Source organism: Salvia miltiorrhiza, chromosome 6 (assembly GCF_028751815.1).
Source record: "Salvia miltiorrhiza cultivar Shanhuang (shh) chromosome 6, IMPLAD_Smil_shh, whole genome shotgun sequence".
NCBI lineage: Eukaryota > Viridiplantae > Streptophyta > Magnoliopsida > Lamiales > Lamiaceae > Salvia > Salvia miltiorrhiza.
Genome location: NC_080392.1, coordinates 32,907,659 through 32,931,434, shown reverse-complemented (window position 1 = coordinate 32,931,434; position 23,776 = coordinate 32,907,659). Strand labels below are relative to the sequence as shown.

At 41.3% G+C, this 23,776-nt stretch overlaps 1 protein-coding gene and 1 long non-coding RNA gene across 2 annotated transcripts; one reads left to right on the top strand and one right to left on the bottom strand.

Annotated features, from left to right (window-relative positions):
* Positions 1-13,823: 13,823 nt before the first annotated feature.
* LOC130989109 (uncharacterized) lies at positions 13,824-14,623 on the top strand. The gene is made up of 2 exons (XM_057913070.1): positions 13,824-14,085; positions 14,163-14,623. Exons 1-2 carry the CDS (start codon positions 13,900-13,902, stop codon positions 14,433-14,435), a joined length of 459 nt encoding a protein of 152 aa, XP_057769053.1. The 5' UTR covers positions 13,824-13,899; the 3' UTR covers positions 14,436-14,623.
* A 6,704-nt stretch (positions 14,624-21,327) lies between these two features.
* Positions 21,328-22,136, bottom strand: LOC130989141 (uncharacterized). The gene is made up of 2 exons (XR_009090501.1): positions 22,075-22,136; positions 21,328-21,567 (listed from the first exon to the last, which is right to left on the bottom strand). It is a non-coding gene; the product is annotated as an uncharacterized LOC130989141 (long non-coding RNA).
* Between the last annotated feature and the right edge of the window lie 1,640 nt (positions 22,137-23,776).

Below are 23,776 nucleotides of genomic sequence, written 5' to 3'. Positions count from 1 at the left end.
AGCAGAGAACTCGCCGTTCCTCTGGCGAATGCCAGAGCGGAAGCCATTCCGCTGGCGAGAGCCCCGAATTCGGCCGGAGTAGGAGTATTCCCAGAGCGCGCATTGCAGCTGGAAGTTGCCTTATTTTGCACGATTCTATTGCCTTTAGAATTCTTCTTTGCATGGCAACTTCCATGGTGATCCATAGGGAATTGAAGTCTATAAATAGGGCCATACTTTTCATTGTAATAATCAATCTTTTGCCCTAGTTTTAGACGCCATCTTTGAGATCTGTTGGCATCCGAAGCTTAGGATTTACTTGCTTTCATAGTTGTTCATAGTTTCGAGTTTTTATTGTTCTAAGTTAGATTTCAATTTCGTTTTTAGTTTAGTTTCTTGGATTGTGATTGAGTGACACAATTACACATTCAAGTCAATTACGGTATTTCGTATTTCAATTCAAGTTATTTTCGTTTAATCATGTTTATGCTTTTCTTTATTGTTTATGCTTTCTTTTCAATTATGCAATTTAAATTATGCACTTTAGTTTCATACCTAGATTAGAAGTCTTTAAATTTACAAGTATTTAATTTCTTAAGTTAGGTTTAATTCGAGTTGTTTAAATTATTGCCTAGGTTAAGTTTAAGTTCAATTTACGTTTAAGTTTAAGTTACGTTTTTAAATCAAAACCTTTACGGCTTTCTTTTATTGTTTTTTTTCCTACGATACTACTAGAAGCCCTTAAAGACTTTCCTTGAGAGATGACACTGGGTCAGCTTACCATCACTAGAATGTCCTTGTCCTATTGCAAGTTAGAATTCTCTTTGAGAATGTTTGGATGGAAATTAGCATTGTTGAAATCAATATCTTCCTAGGATTCATATGGATTTTGCTTGAGGACAAGCAAAAGGCTAAGTGTGGGGGGTTGATCTATGTCTAATTGTTCTAATTTTAGGGGTTTGCATGTGCTTATTTTAAGTTAAATCTTCTGGAAATTGGTGCGTTTTATGGTCTATTTTATGCTTTGCAGAAGATTTAGGTTTTCGAGATGAAGAGTGCAAATCTTGGAGAATTTGGGCTAAGAATCGTGTGTTTGTGCACACTCTAGCATGGAAGAGAGGCAAAGCCCCCGTGCCAGAACCGAGAAGGCCGCGCCAGAGCTAAAACCCCGCACGGAAGTCAGGCCAGAGAAGTCAGGCCAGAGGAATCGAAATGCCAGAGGAGTCACCAGCCAGAGGAGTCACTAGTCAGAGAAGTCGCTAGCCAGAGGAGTCAAAACTCAGAGGAATCGAGAAGCCAGAGCAGAAGAATCACCTATTCCTCTGCCGAGAAGCGCCAGCATCAGAGAAGTAAAGTCCAGCGCTCGATAGCAGAGAACTCACCGTTCCTCTGGCGAATGCCAGAGCGGAAGCCATTCCGCTGGCGAGAGCCCCGAATTCGGCCGGAGTAGGAATGTTCCCAGAGCGCGCATTGCAGCTGGAAGTTGCCTTATTTTGCACGATTCTATTGCCTTTAGAATTCTTCTTTGCATGGCAACTTCCATGGTGATCCATAGGGAATTGAAGTCTATAAATAGGGCCATACTTTTCATTGTAATAATCAATCTTTTGCCCTAGTTTTAGACGCCATCTTTGAGATCTGTTGGCATCCGAAGCTTAGGATTTACTTGCTTTCATAGTTGTTCATAGTTTCGAGTTTTTATTGTTCTAAGTAGATTTCAATTTCGTTTTAAGTTTAGTTTCTTGGATTGTGATTGAGTGACACAATTACACGTTCAAGACAATTACGGTATTTCGTATTTCAATTCAAGTTATTTTCGTTTAATCATGTTTATGCTTTTCGTTATTGTTTATGCTTTCTTTTCAATTATGCACTTTAGTTTCATGCCTAGATTAGAAGTCTTTAAATTTACAAGTATTTAATTTCTTAAGTTAGGTTTAATTCGAGTTGTTTAAATTATTGCCTAGGTTAAGTTTAAGTTCAATTTACGTTTAAGTTTAAGTTACGTTTTTAAATCAAAACCTTTACTGCTTTCTTTTATTGTTTTTTTTCCTACGATACTACTAGAAGCCCTTAAAGACTTTCCTTGAGAGATGACACTGGGTCAGCTTACCATCGCTAGGATGTCCTTGTTCTATTGCAAGTCAACTTAGAGGTGTTTCTAGTTGAGTCACCCACAACACCAAATACCGGATCATGACCTTATTCGGTATTTCGTGGGGGGACTCCGAAGGCAAGATAGACAATGGTTACATGCTGCATGTGGAGGATCGATCCTAAACAAGTCCGCAGCGGAAGCTTTCAAACTCATAGCCGATATGGCCGAGGAATCAAGAGATGAGGAAGGGTCTATAGTCAGAACTACTCCGATGCAAACTCCTTCTGCCCAAGACGATAAGTTGGACAAGCTGTGCAACATGTTCGAGAAATTCATGATGAACCAAGGAACATCCAACCAAGGGATCCCCAACATCAGGAAGCCTGTGAAGGCATACCAACTTTGCTTGGCAAATTTGCATGCAACCGATGAATGTCCACAACTTTTCGAAGAGGAAGAGCTTAACGCTATTGGGCAACAGCCAGGAGGAAATAATGGGGGACAACATCAGAAACCCTTTGAGCCTTACAGGCAGCAGTTTAACAATCAAGGGTGGAGACAACATGAGAACCTTAGGTATGGCAACAATAATTTTTTGGGGCCAAATCAAGGGCAAACGAGCAATCCACCACAATACTCGCAACAACCTCAACAGGCAAGAGGATCCTCCCTGTCAGAACTTGTGCATCAAATGGCCCAACAACAAGTGAAATTCCAGCAAGAAACTGAGAAGTTCATAATGGAGACGAGAGGAGGAATGCAGAATGTGAACTCCCAACTATCACATCTTGCCCAAGCAGTTGCCAGACTTGAGAGAAAACAAGGGGAACTCCCTTCCCAAGTGGAGGTGAAGAAGGTGAATGCTATGACACTCAGAGGAGGAAAAGAGCTACCCGAGGTTGTTAGAAGGAAAAGCCCAGAAGAGCCAGAGATCAACGAAGAGGTTGGAATGGGATCAGCAGATGAGGAGGAACTTGCCCAAGAAAGAGAGGCCAAGAGAAAGGCAGCAGGGAAGGGAAAAGAAAAATTGAGCCAGACTGAGCCCATAATCCCCTTCCCAGGCAGAATGGCCAAGGAACAAGAGAAGGAAGAGCTAACCGAACTGGTGAAAATCTTCAAAAAGGTGGAAGTCAATATGCCCCTTTTGGTTGCGCTACGCTCTATGCCCAGATGCACAAAATTTCTAAAGGAACTCTGCACTCGGAAAGTCAAATACACTGACGATGCAAAATTTCAAGTGGGCGAGTCCATGTCGGCGGTCTTTCAAAGAGTGTTAGGTCCTGAGGGTCTCGAATAGGTGTATGGGGGGGGGAATACACCTATAGGCTATTTTTAAATTAATCTACTGACCTCAATCAGAGGGATCTCAGTCAGAGATCAAAACGAAACTTTACATGCAAACAAAGACTCATGTTTTACTGAAATTAGTTTTGACCAAACAGGGTTGACGACTGATACTGAAAGCTCTTCAGTAAATAGTTATCAGTTAAGTTGCTGGAACTTAACTTATGCAAGTAAGGGCTTCAGTCGTGTTTGCTAAAATAAAGATGATATCACTCTTCCTGACTATCAGAGGATAGTTCAGTCAGACCGATATCATACGCAGCGGAAATTAAACTTAGTTTTGAAATAGCCTCGGTGGAGCAAGTTGTTGGTTATGGTTTCTCTTTGCTGTTAGTCAGTGTTCAGTTTTATCAATTGAAATAACACAAGTAAGAATGTAAAACTGAAAGTTATAAACAACACAGAGACTTTTACGTGGTTCGGAAAAACCCTTTCCTACATCCACGGTTGGTTGATCAGACCAACAATCCACTCCGCAAGTGCTTAACAAGTGCACTGCAAACCGAATCGTGTGCTTGCCGGGTGCACACAACCGTACACTGAAGAAAACCCTTCTCCAGTACCCGCGCTTCACTCGCGTAGGATTTCCCTTGCTTAGCACAACCCGTGCTAAGACTCTCAGAGTCAGAAAACCCTTCTGACCTCCGAATCACTCAAAACACTCTTATGGGAGGGAGGTTTGAACGAATGCCAACTATACTTACAAAGAACAAGTTCTTTGAAGCAAGTTTGACCTTTGGCTTCTGGGTAAATAGATATATGCCTAGGGTCTAACAGAATGTATGTAATCAGCAGTGACTGATTTTGGCTTTGGAATTCTCTTCTTCGGTTCAAGCTTTGGGGAGTTTAAGCTTAGGGCTGAGTAGCAATTTCGGCAGAGCTTCAGCTTATGTTGTTGAATCGGTGAAGGTTGAAGTGATCCTCGAGCGCTATTTGTAGGAGAACTCTTGAATAGATCCGTTGGAGTAAATCGTCCTCAAGATTTCTTCCGTTGGAGAGCAATTCGAATTTGGGCTAAGGCTTTAATCTTCGAGGTTCCTTGTCTGGGTGGAAACGGCTCTCTTTGATGGACAGGAGATGTGACGTCTCTGAAAAGTAACCACCAGATAGGAATGACCTCTGCAGAGATAAGATCCTGAGATCTCTGCATTTAATGCGGTTGTACTTTGAGAGTACGTGGCTTCCTCTGAACGTTGGAAGATCAGTCCTAGGAGGGATGTCCAACTGATACTTGACTTTAGTATCAGTCCTTTGCACGCATTAAGTAATCAGTCTTCAACTGATTCTTCAACTGATACTTCAGTTGGTATCTGCAGTCTTCAGTCTTCAGTCCTTCGTTCTTCAGTCTTCAGTCTTCAGTCTTCAGTCTTCGACACCGCAAACTAAACTAGAAACGAACTCTAACACTTAAGTTCAAAATAATTCTAGTCTATTACAATTAAGTCCTATGATTTTTGGTATCATCAAAACAAGGGTTAGGATATTCCACAAGGTTCCCAACAATTTCCCCCTTTTTGATGATGCCAAAACCACACAGCAGTTCTAGACAGCAAAAAGACTGAACTCACAGTACAAGTTCTAAACATGGGGTGAAAACAGTTCCCCCTTAACAATAGAACCTAAAAACTTGTACTGAGAGTTAAGAACGAAAACAGTTCTAAAACAGAACAAGGAAAAGACAGAAAAACATAATCAGAGCCTGGACAAAGAGTCATTGTCTTCAGGTTGAGATCAAAAAGAAGTTCTTTTCATTAATAAAAGACTGATAAGCCATCAGTCTAAGTACAAAGCAAGACTTACATTGGAGTAAAAAGAAAAACAAAAACATCATGGGAAACCCCATGGACTTACATTTGAGTATCGCCGGGTGACGAAGCTGTCGTTTGAGCTTCGCGCAAATAAAATATCCTGTGCCCACCACTAGACTAGCTAGTGGTAAGTCCAGAGTCGAATCCACAGAGAACTGAGCAGTAATTCCTCCTGCAAGGGTGTCACTAAAAAGGGTTTGTATCCTGCAGTGTTCTGACCACAACGTGCTTATGGGCAGAACGGGGTTTCCAACCTAAACTAAAATACAAAGGTAGATAAATCAAATAACAAAATAATTCTGACTTGGGTTAGAATCACTAAACATGAACTGGTCACTCGATCCTTGGTGCAAAGATAAATCACTATACTCACATACCAGTGGTTATAAGCATAAGAATTGTTGCGCCCCTATTGTCACTCGTCACGCACGCAAAAACCCCTTGCCCAATCTATCATTTCAGTTTATGATCCCTTAGAAGGGTCAGCTAATGGAAATCAACTACCCCGGGCAACATCCACGCTCTCTGCGATGGCCTATCGCTAGTTGTGCTTTGCCCAGAATGCTTTAAGATCTAGATAGACCCACTTGACTCTTACGCCGATATTTCACAGCAGTCACGACTCCAACACTCGTTGTACTATTTTGGAGGTCGATGGCGTTTTGCCTTATGCCCAAAGTATTACTTGTGGCCAGAACTACCTAGTTAACTAGTGATCAATTAATTAACCAAGTTGTTTCAACCTTTTTGGAATCAAACCTAGTGTATCGGGAATATGCTCATACAGTCGTTATGCCCAAATTAGACCTCTCGAGCTAAGTGTTCATGCTTAGATCATCTTGCCCAAATCAGAATATAAAACTTAGCCAAACATAAAATAAATAACAAAGGCGAAAGACATAAAGAAAAACATGAAGTAAAAACTGAAATAGAAACTTACTTAAGGCAAAGAGTGCTTACGGCCAAAAGTGCCGCAGAAAACATGAACAGAAAATTAAACAGCTATGCCCATAAGGGGCGACTACTCCTACCTAACTATGGAAAGTAAAACTATAGCAATGGTCTTTCAAAATTCGTCCTCCCCTCTCTCTACTCTTTTCTTGAATGGCTCACAGCTATGTGGTATTTATAGGCATGAGTTAGGGCTGCGCAAGCTGGGCCCAAAAGGAGTGGGCTGGAATTAGGGCTCCTTCTGCCAGAGATTGCATCCTGACCTGGAGGCTGATTCTTTCCTTATCCAAACCTCAAGGGATAAGGTTTTTGGATTTCTTTCCTTATCTACATCCTCTGCACTCTTCTTCTCTGCCCCGTCTGTACCTTCTGCCCACGATCATCTTCTGGTACAACTGGGTCCCGAACGGTACTTATGGGCAAAGGGTCGGTTTTGCCTTGAGCAACTCCAAACTTTATCTGCTTCAAACTCATGCCTCTTTCGCGGAATGCAGCAGCATTATGCCTTAAAAGCACGTTCTGCCCATAGAATGAGCCTGCCCTGGAACTACGCCCTCCCAGGCGACTGACTCTAGCAAAACAAAGGAAAAAGACTCTATCTAGACCTAAAACAGACACGAAAAACGAGCACAAACATGGGCTCATCACACGCACACACTTTAAACACGATTGTCCTCAAGCGTGCACATGCAATTATGCCCAAAAGACAGACACAAACAAAACGAACAAGACTCGATACAAGGGTTAGCACAACCAAAACGCAATACAAAAATGCAAGAGAATATCTAAGCAAAAACATGCAAGCAATCAGAGACAAAAAAAATCATGCAATGCCATCAATTGAGTCAAGAAGGGGTCTGTGGGCGTAAGGATGTTCCTCCCCATCGCTCATTCTCTCAAGTGTTTTTGGGACGTGTTTATGCTCATGACATCATGCTAGGTTTTGCTATAGGCTTGCCTATCTTCTATTGTCTCCCCCTTTAGTCAAAGTTCTAGGTGCATCTCATTAGGTCTTTCATGGGTTGTAACATGGCTTAAGGCATAAGGTGAGAATTTTTGGTACGAGGCTAAGGTCATTCTGAACTTCATTCTGGGCAACAGACTTCCCAGATTTTTAAGATCCCTCCCTATTCTTGCGGGCCTAAGCACATACTAACCAAGATATTAACTCTTTTTTCTTTTCTTTTTTTTTCTTTCTTTCTGGACTTTTTCTTTATTTTGGGGTTAGATGTCCCATTTTGCAATTTTTGCACTAGTCCTGCCCATAGGATCCACGTACACTATCTTCCCTTCTTTTGCCCTTAAGTTCAGTTTAACCGGGACCGCTCAAATCTAGGCAAATTTATAAGTGAATTCAAATGAATTATTAAGCTCAAAAGGGTTCACAAGTGATAGATGTAGGGTTGGTCAGCTTGGCTTTGTGGGCTAAAGAAAAAAAAATGCCTAAATCATTTAACACACCTAGACTATGTACACAGGGTTCGACTAAGAATCAAGGCAAGTTCTAGCATTACCCTAGTCAAGATGTCAATTTTCACACAAGAAAGAAAAAAACTGTTATGGGCATAAGACAACATATATCAAAGCTCAAAACCTCACATGGTATGCCCACAACCCTATCCATCGTCCTCAACTACATACGGCATGCATTGAAATTCAAATCTCAGACTACTTGCACAACAAACTTAGCTGAAATAGAAATTTTATTAAAAGAAAAAGATAGCACCGATGCTAGCAAAGTATCGGAACACAAAAAACCGACTCAAAACAAAACAAAAACCGCGTAAAAAACCCCCCACAAAGTACCACGGGAAGTCGAAAACAAAGGAAACGAAAGCTAAGAAGAAAAATTTAAAAAAAAGCATCCTCGTCCCCAACATCTTCATCATCCAGCATATCACCCCATTTCTTCTTTTTGGCCACCGCCGACATAGCTCGGGCAGCATCGGAAGAGGAGTGAATCACAAAGTTTTGCAGAATTGCTCCTCCAGATTGAGCATGTTGTATTTTATTCAAGAACTCCACCGGCACCGAAGAGTTAAGAACAGCCTCCTGCAAGACACCAGTAGCCCGGCCAGCTTTTAGTGCATGGCCATGCTCTATAATACGTCGGAGGCGGTGCTTGATAGAGGAATCAGGAACCTTCCCCTTCTTTTTAGCTCCCTTCGGTCGCCCTCGTCCGCGAGTTATGGGAGGATCCACCGGGAACTCCTTCTCAGGAGTCACCACACTACAACTCGGAGCAGGAGAAGTCAAGTCCGAATCATTCTGCAAAGGAGGAATCCTATCAGATTGCGCAGAGCCCATAGTTGGAGATCCCGTGTCTTCCTCCTCATCCACATCTTCATCCACATCTTCCACCAACCCCTCTTGAAAATTCATTCCTTTTCCATTGTCTATAGGATCCTCAGTCTCAAGAATAGCAAAGGAATTTGATGTCGCGACGCCAAGATCCGGAGCCACGTTCAAGTCTTCCCCAGTTTCATTAGGACAATCAGCGATATGAGGAGTCTCCTCATGGAGATTCTCATCGACGGCTTTGGGAATTGGCCGCCAAGAATCAGCAGATCTCCTCTTGCCTTTGAAATTCTGATTCTTTCTCTGGTTGACCGGAGAGGAAGGTTCAGTTTCAGAGCGATTTTTCCTGCAATCATCAACAGCATGGCCCACCACGGAGCAAATCCCACAAAAATACGGTAAATTCTCATAGCCAAATTCAATTTCATAGATATCATCACCACATTTCACATCCAAAAATTCTGGAATATCAGAAGCAACATTCATCTCCACGAGCACACGCGCAAAATAACCCACCGAAGCTCTAGCAGACATACCATCAATGATAATCGGTGTTCCAACCTGCCTAGCGATGCCAACGAGGACCTCGGGGTGCCAATAATCATGTGGGAGATTGAATATACGAAGCCAAACCTGAGCAAAAGTGGACGTGGCCTTATTAGGATTGAACTTGGGAACCCAAGCCTGAAGATGTAGGATTTCAGTGCTTAGGCGCCAAGAAACCTTAGAGAAGGCAATGGAATAATCCTCCTGCGAAGAGAATTTCAAAGTGAAAAAACCCTTTCCAAGGGGAATGACCTCCCAGGGATGCGACGTATTCCACATAACAGTGAGCTCATTATGAATATCAGCAGCGAAACGGGGAGCATCCCCTTTGCGAAGAAACAATCGGCCATGCACGGCAAATTGGAACGAGCGGACTTGTCGTTGATGGAAAGCCGGAGAGATGTTGAGGCAAGGACGACCGTCCTCCATCGAAGGCTTTAGGACAGCAAAGTCGTGAGCCGGAACGTCGGCAGGCCGTCCCGACTGCCATCTTAGAGTCTCGGCGAAGGATTTAACCCTAGCACGCCTATCAGCAGGCAGAGGGCGAGAAGGCTGCCCATCTCCAGAAAAACCCGGTGGCGGAGGCATCTTGGTATCCGGGAAACGAATTCCGACATGGTGAGTTTGAACTCCTGACTGCTGCACCGGATCATGAGGCACAAGAGCATTGGCAGGAACAGCCGAAGAGGTGTGAAGCGCAGAAAAAAAGACCGCAGCAGGCGGCGGCTGCTGGGAACTGCCGAGCACCGATGAATCGGACGAAAGAGTCTGCAACAACGTCCCATGGAGAGGCAACGGTGGGACCGCGGGAGTAGGCTGAGCATCTAGCGTGGAAACCCTAGTAACCAAGGGTGGCGGCTGAACCCTAATTTCTGGAAACAACAAGGCATCAACAAAATCGGACTCTTGAGAAAACCGATCAGCCAAAGGATGATTCCCAGCAGGATTGAACGGCAGCCTCGTAGAAGGCCGAGAGAAATTAGAAGAGATAGGAGGAAACTCCGAAAGAAGTAGGCGAGAATCCATGCCGGGCCGGAGAAAGCCAATCCGGCCGGTGAAGAGCAGTTGGCGTCCCTACCGCAGCCGCAGCGGCGCGGCGGAGAGGGAGAGTGCATGAGAGAGGGAGAGCACCATGCGGCTGCTAGGTTTTCGTACACTCTTCCCACAACAAACTTAGAATATAATCATGCTTAATTGATTGCAAATCGAAAGGCTAACCACAGGACAAAGAAACAACGCTCGGCCCACCCCACACACACACTTTGCCTTGGCAAAGTAGGTGTGTAGAGGAGGTCGAAAAACAGACTCAAAATGAAAACTAAAAAGAAACTAAGACCTAGGGAGGGTTATGCCCAGAACAGAGTTCAGGTGGGCACCTGAATCTAGTGCTCGGAAAGTAGGCAAAGAGTGCTTTTCTGATCTCCATCATCATGGCTTCTGTTATGCCCATACGGGCGTCATTACTTGCACTCAAAGGGGCAGAGCTCTCTGACTTCTCCTTGTTCTTACTTGCTGGGTAGATGGTTGAAAGCTTGCTGTGGGCGTAACCTCTACAGAGGTGGTGGATCTGACTCTCTTGCCCTTAATACGTACGTCCTTCAAGAGAACCATGCTGAAACATAAACAAAACACATAAAAACAGGTATTCCTCCCCACTCACACACTTTGCCTTAGGCAAAGGGAGTTAGAAGGAGGAATACCAACAACAAACGAAAATAAAAAAGGTGACCCTCCCCACACACACACTTGGCTTTGGGCAAAGAGGGTGTGTAGAGGAGGTCGAAGCACAGACACTACGAAAATAAAAACAAAAATAAGAAAGAAGGTAGAAATGAAACGGACTCAAAACAAAACAAAATAAAAACAAAACCATAGGGGGGTTATGCTCAAGAGGAGGTTTCAATGGTCTTTTCATTACCACATCTTTCACGGTTGGATTGAGCTTTCGTTGTGGGTCACGAACTGGAACGTCATCCTCCTCCATGAGAATATGATGCATGCACACAGTCTGGCTTATGCCCTTGATGTCCGCTAGGGTCCAACCGGTTGCCTCCTCATATGAGTTCAACATCTCTCGGACTTGCTCCTCCTCTGTTGGGCTTAATTCCAAACTGACGCTCAAGGGCATAGTCTCATTCTCGCCTAGATAGATGTACTTTAGGTGCTTGGGCAAATTCTTCAATTCGAGCTTGGGTGCTCTCTCAGGCGACGACACCAACTTGTCCTCTGGTCCGATGGTGGGAATATTAAGGGCTTCTGTGTATCCCACTTCCTCCTTTAGGGTATCCATCATTCCAGCAGCTTTCTCCATATCCTCGTCTTGGGCATAGTCTTCTGTCAGGCTTTCTTGGATCATAACATCTGTTTGGTCGAGAAGTGCTTTCTGGGGCAAGATATCTTCTCCACTCATCAGCATCACAGCATTCACCTTCTTAACCTCCACCTGGGCAGGAAGCTTGCCCTGCTTCTTTTCCACCCGAGTGATCGTTTGGGCAAGATGGGATAACTGAGCATTGATATTCTGCATTCCTCCTCGAGTTTCCATCTTGAATTTCTTGAACTCTTGTTGGAATTTCATGTTTTCTTGTGCCATCGTGTGCACAAGTTCTGCCAAGGAAGCCCCTCTTGCCTGTGAAGGTTGTTGTGGGCACTGCTGTCTGTAGGGCTCAAAGAACTTCTAACCATTTCCTCTATTGTTTCCTCCCAGCTGTCCCAAAGCATTGACTTCTTCTTCATCCTCAAAGAGTTGAGGGCATTCATCCGTTGCATGGGTGTATGCCATACAAAGTTGGCATGCTTACACCGGCTTCTTGATCAAAGGAATCTGGTTGCTCATGAACTTCTCCAAGGCACTGCACAGCTTGTCAATCTTATCGTCTTGGGCAGACGATTGTTCTGGTGGTGACATTCTCACTGTTGTGCCTTCTTCATCCCTTGACTCCTCCACCATATCAGCTATGAGTTTGAATGCCTATGCCGCCGATTTGTTCAAAATGGATCCTCCACATGCAGCATGCAGTCATTGTTTTTCTTGCCTTCGAAGTCCTCCCATAAAGTATCGAACAAGATCGTGGGCTGATATTTGATGTTGTGGGCATTTGGCTAGCATTTGTTTGAATCTTCCCCAGTAGTCATATTGTCGCAGCCCGATTCCCGACACTAGTGATAGCGGGGTACGAGTATCAATACGACTATTTTTAAAAGAATAACAGATAAGAAGAACTAGATTGAACGTCATGCGGAAGCCCGCATCAAAGGGGTGTTAAGGAAATCATCATAAATGAACCCAAGGGTAAAATCGTCAATGTCATCATAACTTCATAAATATCAGGAATTTCAAGATCAAAAACAAAACGGGTATCGCTCATTTTTCGTAAGGAATCATAATATGCAGAGTATCGCAGCAAAAGGCGAATCGATTATATGTAAGAAGACATATAACCGTGAGTACATTGCTTAAATTCTAAAGAAAATCAAAGTATATCAATCATCAAGACTTTATCGTCAAAATGGAAATACGATAAAGTAAATACATCCTCCAACAATTCCCCACCAACACCAGACCAATCTCGCTCCTCGCTTAATCTGCACATTTAGAAATACATGCAGGGCGTGAGTACATAATACTCAGTGGGCAAACGCCGAAAAACAAGGAAAGTGCTCTTAGAGCAATAAGTTTGAAGCTTGCCACATCTCAGCAATACACAGAAATAAGTTAGCATCAATGAATCTGTGCATGCAGTTTTCATAATCAACATCATAAATAAGTAACTGCGCAGTTTAAACATTCATCATGTATGTACCACATCCACTACTCATCATCAAAGGTACTGAGAAGTAGGCCTCCCTCTCAAGTACCGTGATCGGCCGACCCGAAGACGGCTCACAGTCACCTCTGTGCACAAAATCCCGCTTGAGGCAGGACCGAATTCGTCTCATCAGTAGAGTGTAACACACAAGCTCAACATCAAAAATTGGCAAGTCAAACAATTCTCAAATATCATTTATCTCAAAACATTTGTTAATCTCATAACATCATCAAATCATTTTAGAAAGCTCATATGATAAACATATACTCAAAATATTGCCCACCTGAAGTCCTTCGCTAGTTTCGGAAAGAAAACAGGCGACTTACTTCTTCGTCTCGCTCGGTCTTCATAATTCATCATCATCATCATCGAAGGTTCATGTGATAAAATAAACCTTAGTTAGAACTGATTACTAAAATCCAATCTCGTCTCAACGATAACTTCTCACTCAACGTCTATTTACCCAATAAGACTCAATCCCTAGGTATACTCAACTTCTAAGGATTCACACATCCTACTCTCGACTTAACTCTCAACTCGGATCATACTCATAGCATTCAAGCACATAAACAAGCATGAACACATAAACATATAAAATTCACACATAGATAAGTCAAAAACAACCTTCACACTGCACTGACTCGACTTCAAAAATTAACCTATTCTGACTCCGACATCTCCTGGACTCGAGACTCATACCAAAAGAAAGGTCTTCGAGTCTAGTTTCATATAAAAAAAAGGGAAAAGTATCAATTAAGCCCCTGTCGTGGTGGCCCTTTTCACTTCTGGCCCCCTATACTCGAAGGGGTATCAACTAAACCCCTGAACTAAATAAAATTGAATAATTTCACCCCTTGCCCTAACCCCCAGTTTGACGCCGTCTGTGTAATTTAATTATTTAATTTTTTTTTAATGCGGGCCCCACACTTAACAGCCTCAACCCTCTTTTTATATTTGGGGCAAAATTTAAATTTGATGAACCCTAACTCGCGATAGGGAGAATTTGCGTTTAGGTTAGTGAAATTGGTGTAGGGTTTGTCGATGTTCTTCGTCTTCGATTAGATTCATGAGTTTCAATACAGTTTTCGGTGGGAATTCGTCGAGCTCATGGAGCAGTCGACGTCAGTGCGATGAATGGGAGAATAATCCAAAGTTTTGTGCGTGCGAAGGTAAAAAGTGTAGGGCTTCCTTGATGACATCATGGACAGAAGATAACCCCGGTAGGAGGTTCTACGGTTGTCGGAATTGGAAGGTATGTGCGTTGGTTTCATTGGTTGTGTTTTAGTTGAATTTTAAGTCGCTTGAACTCCTTTTTTTTTCATATCTTAGACAAAAAATTGTGGTTATTTTGATTGGATGGACGAACCTATGAGTGAAAGAGCAAAGGAAGTTATCAATGACTTGAAAAGGGAGAATCTCAAGCTCTTGAAGTTCAAGGAAAGCTCAAGGTCAAGCATTGATGTGGATAGTGAAATTGCTAAGCTTTGGGATGTTTTGCAAGCTTTGAAAGAAGAATCAAGGAAGATAAGGAAGAAAAGTAGATTTATGACATACATCTTGCTTGGCTCTTGGTTGATGTTTGTATATTTCGCTCTAGCTTAGTTTAGTTTGTCTATGTAGCTTGATCTTGCTTGGCTCTCGGCACCTATCTTTTTTATGAAATGATAGGCATTGTCATTTTGGTTCATTTTGGTTCTTGGTTGATGTAAGATAAGCATTTCATGTAATATATTTTTCCTATGAAATGAAGTATATATTTGCCTATTGAATGAGGCATATTTCATGTATTATCCCCTGTTTTGTATGAATAAAATGGTAAGCAAAAACTCGAGTTTGCATACACCAAAGTAACAAGAATTATAAACTGATCCAACAACATTCATTGCCAATTCAACTGAAGTCTAGGCATTACAAGTTTGAAAACAGAAAAACCATAAATAAAAAACACAAGTGTTTGTTGAAGCCATCAAAAACAAAAAACACCAGTAGATCAATCATCCTGAGGATTGCTTGAACCTGCGCCTGTTTTCCTTTGCCTCTTGGAGGCTTGAATGGATTGGAGGCAATCTTCCTTGCTTTTGAACTCTGTCCCTCTCCACCAGTTTGAAGTTCCTTTCTCTTTTCTTTCCTCAACTGAAGTTCATTTGGTATTGCAAATTTCGTGTTCGGATCAGCAAAGTTCATTTGGAGTTCGAATGGATGCAGAAAAATTTAAATACGACCCAACCGGGATAGGGACTCAATAAGTCTACTCTCATGACTACTCTAGCGATGATACGCGCGGTCCCGGTGAAAGTACCTCTATTTCAAAGTACAATTGGTCAATAGCATCTATGCATCCCATGAAGTCTCCATAATACGTTCGTCCTATTAGGGTCGTGTCTCTAAATCGCGATGAAAACTCTAACTCTCGTCGTATTATCTCAACGGTTGGTTTCTCTACTCCTCTTCTCCATCTTCTTCTCGATTTATGTTCCCTCTGTTCCCTCTTCTTCTCGGAGGTATACTATAAAGGAAAAAGAATTATATATCTATTGACCTCGAAACTAACCGTTCGTCCTTACAAAATACAAATCCTCGTTTTCTCACTTCACTTCTATATCTCATGTGCGATCTCAAAATTCTAAAAATTCTCGTCTTGTAACACCCCGCATTTCCTCATTTTAAATATTTTGAGATTTATGTTTAAGAGCACTGAGATATAAAAATAAGTTATTGATGAGATAAGATTTTTAATAAGTTGAACTATTATGTTTTCAATGAAGAACTAGTGAATGAAATACTTTGAGGAAATAAAGATGTATAGAGATGAAAGATGTATAGAGATGATGGTTGAACGAGGATGAGGTTAAAGATGTCTTTTCTTTTGATAGTATGTTAGCCGAGTTCTGGCCTTGGAGTTCTGTTTTGGCCTAGGAGTTTGCTATGGCTTGCGAGCTCTGCTCGGGATGCGGGCTCTGGAATGCCATAGGTGAGGCCATTCCTTTGGAATTGCCATAGGTGAGGCCATTCCTCTGGAATGCCATAGGTGAGGCGATTCCTATGGAATTGCCATAGGTGAGGCCATTCCTCTGAAATGCCATAGGTGAGGCCATTCCTCTGGAATGCCATAGGTGAGGCGATTCCTATGGAATTGCCATAGGTGAGGCCATTCCTCTGGAATGCCATAGGTGAGGCCATTCCTCTGGAATGCCATAGGTGAGACCATTCCTCTGCCTTCGTCTGCCCAAACAGAGGGGAAGTCATTCCTCTGCCAAACAGAGGGGAAGCCATTCCTCTGCCATTCGTCTGCCCGAACAGAGGGGAAGTCATTCCTCTGCCAGACAGAGGGGAAGCCATTCCTCTGCCATTCGTCTGCCCAAACAGAGGGGAAGCCATTCCTCTGCCCAGACAGAGGGAAAGCCTTTCGTCTGCCCAAACAGAGGGGAAGCCATCCCTCTGCCCAGACAGAGAATGCATTCCTTTGGCGAGCATTTCTCTGCTCTGGTGCAGAACCTACTTTAGAGAGAGAGGAGTCAAAGCAAGTGGATAAACTTTGTTAACGGATAAGATATTTTATGCAAGTGGATAATTAAAGCATGTGTTAATTATCCAATACATGATGGCTAAGAAAATGGGGTTATATATATAACACCTTTCTCTTTCATCCACCATAACAGACGTCCCTTTCCTCTCTCTCCTCTCTCTTCTCTCTCTCCTCTCTCGACTGTCATTACCAACGCCATTGATAAGCTGGTAAAAAGCTTCGTAAGTTACTTGTATCCCATAACCACCGATTAAATCTAGCTGAAAACACTTGTATATCCATAGAACAAAATCTGGGTTGAAGGTTCGAGCTAGGAATCAAGAAGGTGGAACTATACTTTTCGTTACAGATCATAAGAGTAAGTTTCTAAACACATGAATCTACTTATATCTAAGCTTTATGAGCATGTAGATGAGGGACCAAAGCATGAAAACAACTCCTAATTCAAGTTGGTAATTTTCGAAGATTACTAGGGTTGGAAGTCTTCTACAATTTTTGTCGTCTTCTAACTTTAAGATAGAGAGTATATGCATGCTATTAAGATGTTAATTATTGATCTTTGAATGAAAAGCATGATTTGATTTTGAGATATGGTATATAAAGGTGTTAGATTGTGTGATGTTGGAAAGATAAGATTCATGAAGAAAGTGAGGATTTGATTATGAAATGAGCCTATGAGATTGAAGTTAAGATTATTGATGGATTAAAATGATGGTTAGAAATGATTAATAACGATTTTGATGAATTGGTTTGACAAGAAAATAGAGTATGATTGACTATGAGTTAATTGGCTAGCTTTTAAGCTACTGACTTAATGGTTTTCGACGGGGTATTTGATACCCAAAAATCTTGAACATTTTATGGTAAACATATATAAGTGTTAGGAACGTTCATGTAAAATTTGAGGTCATTTGAACATCGTCTGATAACCTTTTAAATTATGAGTCTCTAACTGCAACTTTCTACCGAAAGTGTGGAAGAAACAGATACTAGAGTCACTTTTCCAGTAGCGTTTCGTGAGTTTATGGTTTCCAAATTTTTATATGAACAATATGAACATGTTAGCTAGCTACCCATAAAAGGTTAAGTCTTTTTGACAAGATCTACTATTTTTCTAAAATCAAAACTTTCAGTTGCACATAACTGTCGAATATGGTAGACTGTAGGAAAATGATCATATCTCCTAAACCACATAAAGTTTTGCAACCTACTTTTTTGTAAATGAAACTAGACGTTAAGAGGTTTCAAATGATATGAGTCCCAAACCCAGGAGAGTTCCGAGGTAAAGCAGTTTATTACTTGAAGTTGGGACAGAGTATATGAAGTCAAGTATGGTCTTTCACTAATTACACCTACCTTGATCTAGTAAATTGCATGTGTTAATGGTGATAACTATACACCTTAGTAATTCATAAAAAGGCTAATGGAGTATATATGTATGTTTATATATGTATATAGATGTAATACTTTTCCGAGATAAATGTACTTAACCGAAATTGGTTCACTTGAGATATTAAACCACATAGTAATGTCATTAAGCATTATGTGAGTTATCTGATATATGTTAAAGAATGTGTTATACCCTCATAACTTTGGTATGTAATTGTTATATGGGTTTGAGTATTTAGGAGTCGTTCTTTAAGGAACTGATATAACTTAAAACCTTGGTATATGGTTGATAATGGAAATAATGAATAATTAGGAAGTATTATTATAAGAGTGTTTTGTTACAAGGAGTGATTAGTTACAAGGAAACAATGAGAAAGGAAGACTAGTACTTAGATAAGAATAGTAAACCTAGTGAGGTTTTGTCTGATTGACGTTTATTTTATTACATGATCGTCTATGCCAACGATGATATCTGAAGACGCGAGTCAAGGGCATAAGTAGGATTTCTCCGAAGTACAAGTACCAAAGCTAAAATTTCCAGGTGGGCATTACTTTCTAATACCTCTATTACAGGCTTTCTAAATGATGATTTTGATGATGTCTATAAGTTTTAAGATGATAAATTGATGTTTGAACTAATTAACTTGCCGAATTTTGATGACGACGAGCCTGTATGTTACCCTCTACGGATGAAACGATTTCGGGTCCTGCCAAAGGCGGGATTGTGTACACGGAGGTAACTGTGAGCTGTATACCGGGTTGGCCGGTCAGAAATGACCGTGAGCCGACTGTCAGGTCGGCCGGTTACGGTGCTTGAGAAGGAGGCCTACTTCTCAGTACCATGATGATGATAAGTTGTAGAAGTGGTACTACATGCTAAGTATTTATGACTGCAGTCTATTTTTCATTACTTTATGATGCTTATAATTTATCAATTGCTTACACAGGTTCTTTTAAGTAAAACCCATGTGTGATGTATAAATGGCAAGTTAAATGTATAGCTCTAAGAGCGAGATTGTTTATTTTCGGCTTATGTCCACTGAGTATTTTATACTCAGCCCTGCATGTATTTCTAAATGTGCAGGATGAGCAAGGAGAGAGAGATTGGGGGATCGCTGGAGGGTTGTTGTTCATAGACGACCTTTTGAGTACCGTATTTTACTACTATACGGTTGTGCGTATAGTCGAAGACGATGTTCTTGAAACTTAATTAGGATTGTTACTCTCAGCTATATGTCTTCATACATATAGTCTGATCACGTTTTGTTGTGCTACTCTGAGCAATATGAATCATTGTAAATATTTAGCTATACTCCCTTTGTTTTTGTTGACTAGAACCTTGATACATTTGAATAAGTGAAGCCGATAATGTTTCTATTAAGTTTGATGATATTTTAAATTGTTTCAACTTGAATTATTAGTAGCTTCCGCTTGATAAGTCTTTCAGATTTCCTTGTTCTACCCTATCATTTTATTAGTCGTATCGATACCCAATCTACGCTATCACTGGCTAGATGTCGGGCTGCGACACGTCTACTCTATTTCTCGTCTATCATTGTTCGTAATTCTCATCAATCTCTATTTCTCATTTATCATCAAGCATCAACATCATCATCATTCTCAAAGCTCTGATAAAGATAGTGAAACTCACTAATCATCAACATCTTTGTATATATATATATAAGGAAAATTGCCTCTCTCTCGAGGTCTTTTACAAAAGTAGGATCCTATGTACAAAGGTCCTAACACAAAAATGATGCTCTAGCTATACAAGCATCATAGGTACTAAGCACCTATAGTTCTATGCTATACACATACACACTATACTATGCCTTTCTACCTATATATATATATATATATATATACCAACTATGCATCCAAACATATGTACGCCTCTACTAGATACACGTGATCGCTAGTCGTCGTCTCCTGAAATCCTGCTCGTCGCATCGTCAACCTCCATATCCTCACTCGGCTCCGTCTCCTCGCTCGGCTCTGACTCTTAACTCTCATAATCGTCGATCAATCAGTAGACGCTATCGTCGCTCGGCTCATTCCTCAACATCGGTGTCCACCATCGGGCCATAAACCGGCACCTCAGGAACAGGTACCCATGTCTCGACTCCGTCAGCAGTAGTATGACGCTGCAATAGCTGGGTCCGTCCGTAGCCGACCGTCATCTCTAGAGTCTCCTCATCCGGATCCTCCTCATCGCTATCAACGTGTGCTGGCCGAGACCTTCCCTTCTGGGCGTCTCGGGACGGTGGATATAAAATCGAGTGTGTATACGTCTGAAAAGCCCAAGTGCTCGGCTCAGGCAACGGGGCAACCCTCGGATAAGGATCGAAGGGAATAAGTTGTATCTAAGGCTCAGTAGAAACAATCGACTGTGCCGACTCAACAGGTGGCAATGGCAAAGGTGCCGTCGCCGGTGTCAAATCCCAAAGCGGTAACTCAGCTCTGGGAAAAAGGAATAAGGGATAGAAACGCAAACGGGTCATGCTCTACCACTGGAGGGTACGCCTCGAAGACCATCGGCTCTGAAACATCAGGCTCAAAAGAAACTGGAATCGGATCAACTGGGGGTAGAGGGGCAATCAGAAACGGCTCCTCGGGAAGTGGGGGCACAACAACAAGCTCCCTTTCCTGGGCTGGTCCCTCAGACTCTACATATGGCGGTGAAGGTGGCTCGCCATAAGCAAGGTAGCGGTGGCTCAAAGTCACGATGAAGCCACGAAAATCGGCGCTCACGAAACGCCTGAACTCAGTCCTCAAGATATGCTGCGGCACCCGCGAAGCCGCCCAATCATGCCACTCGGGTGGCAGCTGTGGAATCAGGTGAGTGATGGCCTCAGCCTCGTCAATCCTGTGGATACTAGCCTCCAACCAACAACGGTGGTAATGCGCTAGAAATTCTCCAAGAGTATCGCCCTCTCTCGGTCCAGTAGTCCTGAACCAACGGCGCATCGCCTCACTATTTCGTCTCTGTATCGCTGCCTCTTCTCGACTTCATCCTCGTTTGGTACGGTAGGGCATCGGCTATACTAGCCTCAACATCTCTCCTCGTATTCCACATCAACTGCCTCGTATCAGAATCCATCATCAAAACAATTCCGTCATCAAAACAATTCATAACTCATTAGTGAATCAAACTCAGCTCTCAACAGGAAAGCAACAAGAAACAACATCAACCTCTTACCTCATTAAGTCGGAGGAGATGGGGTGCTGGGGTTTCGTTTCAAACTGACTCTCTCAAACTAGCCTAAGAATTCAAATTAGACTAGTACTCAATTTAAAAAGATATCAGTAATCAAGGGTTCAACTCAGTCAAGCAATAGACTCAGAGCAGATGACCTGCTCTGATACCACCCTGTCGCAGCCCGATTCCCGACGCTAGTGATAGCGGGGTACGAGTATCAATACGACTATTTTTAAAAGAATAAAAGATAAGAATAACTAGATTGAACGTCATGCGGAAGCTCGCATCAAAGGGGTGTTAAGGAAATTATCATAAATGAACCCAAGGGTAAAATCGTCAATGTCGTCATAACTTCATAAATATCAGGAATTTCAAGATCAAAAACAAAACGGGTATCGCTCATTTTTCGTAAGGAATCATAATATGCAGAGTATCGCAGCAAAAGGCGAATCGATTATATGTATGAAGACATATAACTGTGAGTACATTGCTTAAATTCTAAAGAAAATCAAAGTATATCAATCATCAAGACTTTATCGTCAAAATGGAAATACGATAAAGTAAATACATCCTCCAACAATTCCCCACCAGCACCAGACCAATCTCGCTCCTCGCTTAATCTGCACATTTAGAAATACATGCAGGGCGTGAGTACATAATTCTCAGTGGGCAAACGCCGAAAAACAAGGAAAGTGCTCTTAGAGCTATAAGTTTGAAGCTTGCCACATCTCAGCAATACACATTAATAAGTTAGCATCAATGAATCTGTGCATGCAGTTTTCATAATCAACATCATAAATAAGTAATTGCGCAGTTTAAACATTCATCATGTATGTACCACATCCACTACTCATCATCAAAGGTACTGAGAAGTAGGCCTCCCTCTCAAGTACCGTGACCGGCCGACCCGAAGACGGCTCACAGTCACCTCTGTGCACAAAATCCCGCTTGAGGCAGGACCGAATTCATCTCATCAGTAGAGGGTAACACACAAGCTCAACATCAAAAATTGGCAAGTCAAACAATTCTCAAATATCATTTATCTCAAAACATTTGTTAATCTCATAACATCATCAAATCATTTTAGAAAGCTCATATGATAAACATATACTCAAAATATTGCCCACCTGAAGTCCTTCGCTAGTTTCGGAAAGAAAACAGGGGACTTACTTCTTCGTCTCGCTCGGTCTTCATAATTCATCATCATCATCATCGAAGGTTCATGTGATAAAATAAACCTTAGTTAGAACTCATTACTAAAATCCAATCTCGTCTCAACGATAACTTCTCACTCAACGTCTATTTACCCAATAAGACTCAATCCCTAGGTATACTCAACTTCTAAGGATTCACACATCCTACTCTCGACTTAACTCTCAACTCGGATCGTACTCATAGCATTCAAGCACATAAACAAGCATGAACACATAAACATATAAAATTCACACATAGATAAGTCAAAAACAACCTTCACACTGCACTGACTCGACTTCAAAAATTAACCTGTTCTGACTCCGACATCTCCTGGACTCGAGACTCATACCAAAAGAAAGGTCTTCGAGTCTAGTTTCATATAAAAAAAAGTAGAGTCAAACACAATAAGGTTAATACCATAAAAATTTGGAAGGCTAGATTACACAGGAAGCCACTGGAATTAATGACTCTTTCCCCTGTTCTCTGCAACTCTCGGTAGAAATGTGCAGTTTAAGTTTTGTATTTTATAAAAATAGTAAATGAAGCCCAAATGACTTGAAATTTTAGAGGGGTGCTCAAGCCTCATGTACAGACTTGATATAAAATTTTCAAATCTTTTTGACATCGAAAAACCGTCGATCACAGTAGGTCAGTAGGCCTACGAAAATCACCAAAATCTCATCTCAAACTCTTAAATGCTCAACTCAACATTCCTTCAAAGAAAACCAATCAAAGCTCATCTTAAACACATATAACACTCACAAACATTCAAACACATTATAATACTCATCATACTCAAATTAACTCTCCTCTTTTACATCTTAACTCAAATCTCAAGGGAAACGTTTCAACGAACGCATCAATTCAATTCTCTTTTCATTCTCATGCTCAAAATTACCCAAACACTCATTAATGACCTCATTTTATCATTCATTGACCTCTCCAAATATAAAAACTCAAAAACTCATTCAAACTAAACTAAGTCCAAATTTTACTTAGCTTACAAAAGACTTAATCAAACATATTAAAACACTAATATCATGCTCAATTTCATATATCTTAAGTCGAATCACTTAATAGGCACATAGACACGAAAGTCCTAATTTTTATTAAACTAAACTCTTTGAAATTTTATAAACACACATGGATCTTTAATCTAATCATAGATCTATCCACTTTAATCATTTAAACTCACATATACTCCATCAATTTACAAATTAGAGCATAGATACACATATCCCTAATTTTATTAAACTAACTCACATCAAACTCATCAATTGACATCATATACTCAATTTATTCCATCAATCATCATCATATACATCTCATGGACTCATCCTCATCATCAATTCATCACTTTAATCATCAACTCAAAAATTCCCAAATTGGGGTAAACTAAACTCATCCGATTTTTACATCTCAAAGCATAGCTTTTCAAAACACACAACAATCATCATCAAACATCACATAGATCACTTTTCTCACCCCAATTCAAAGAAAGAAGAAGAAAATTTTTTGAAGGGTATGAGACCCAAATTTTCGAAAATTTAGAAAAAAGAAGGGGGTGATTTTCTTGCTTCAAATTCTCAAGAATACACACATACAATCTCATACAAGTCATATCTATGAATTTAT

Bases quoted from the DNA above. Each gene is read 5' to 3' on its own strand.
- LOC130989109 (XM_057913070.1), top strand. From the start codon at position 13,900: ATGAGTTTCAATACAGTTTTCGGTGGGAATTCGTCGAGCTCATGGAGC. The intron at 14,086-14,162 runs GTATGTGCGTTG...TTCATATCTTAG, and splicing joins ACGGTTGTCGGAATTGGAAG to ACAAAAAATTGTGGTTATTT.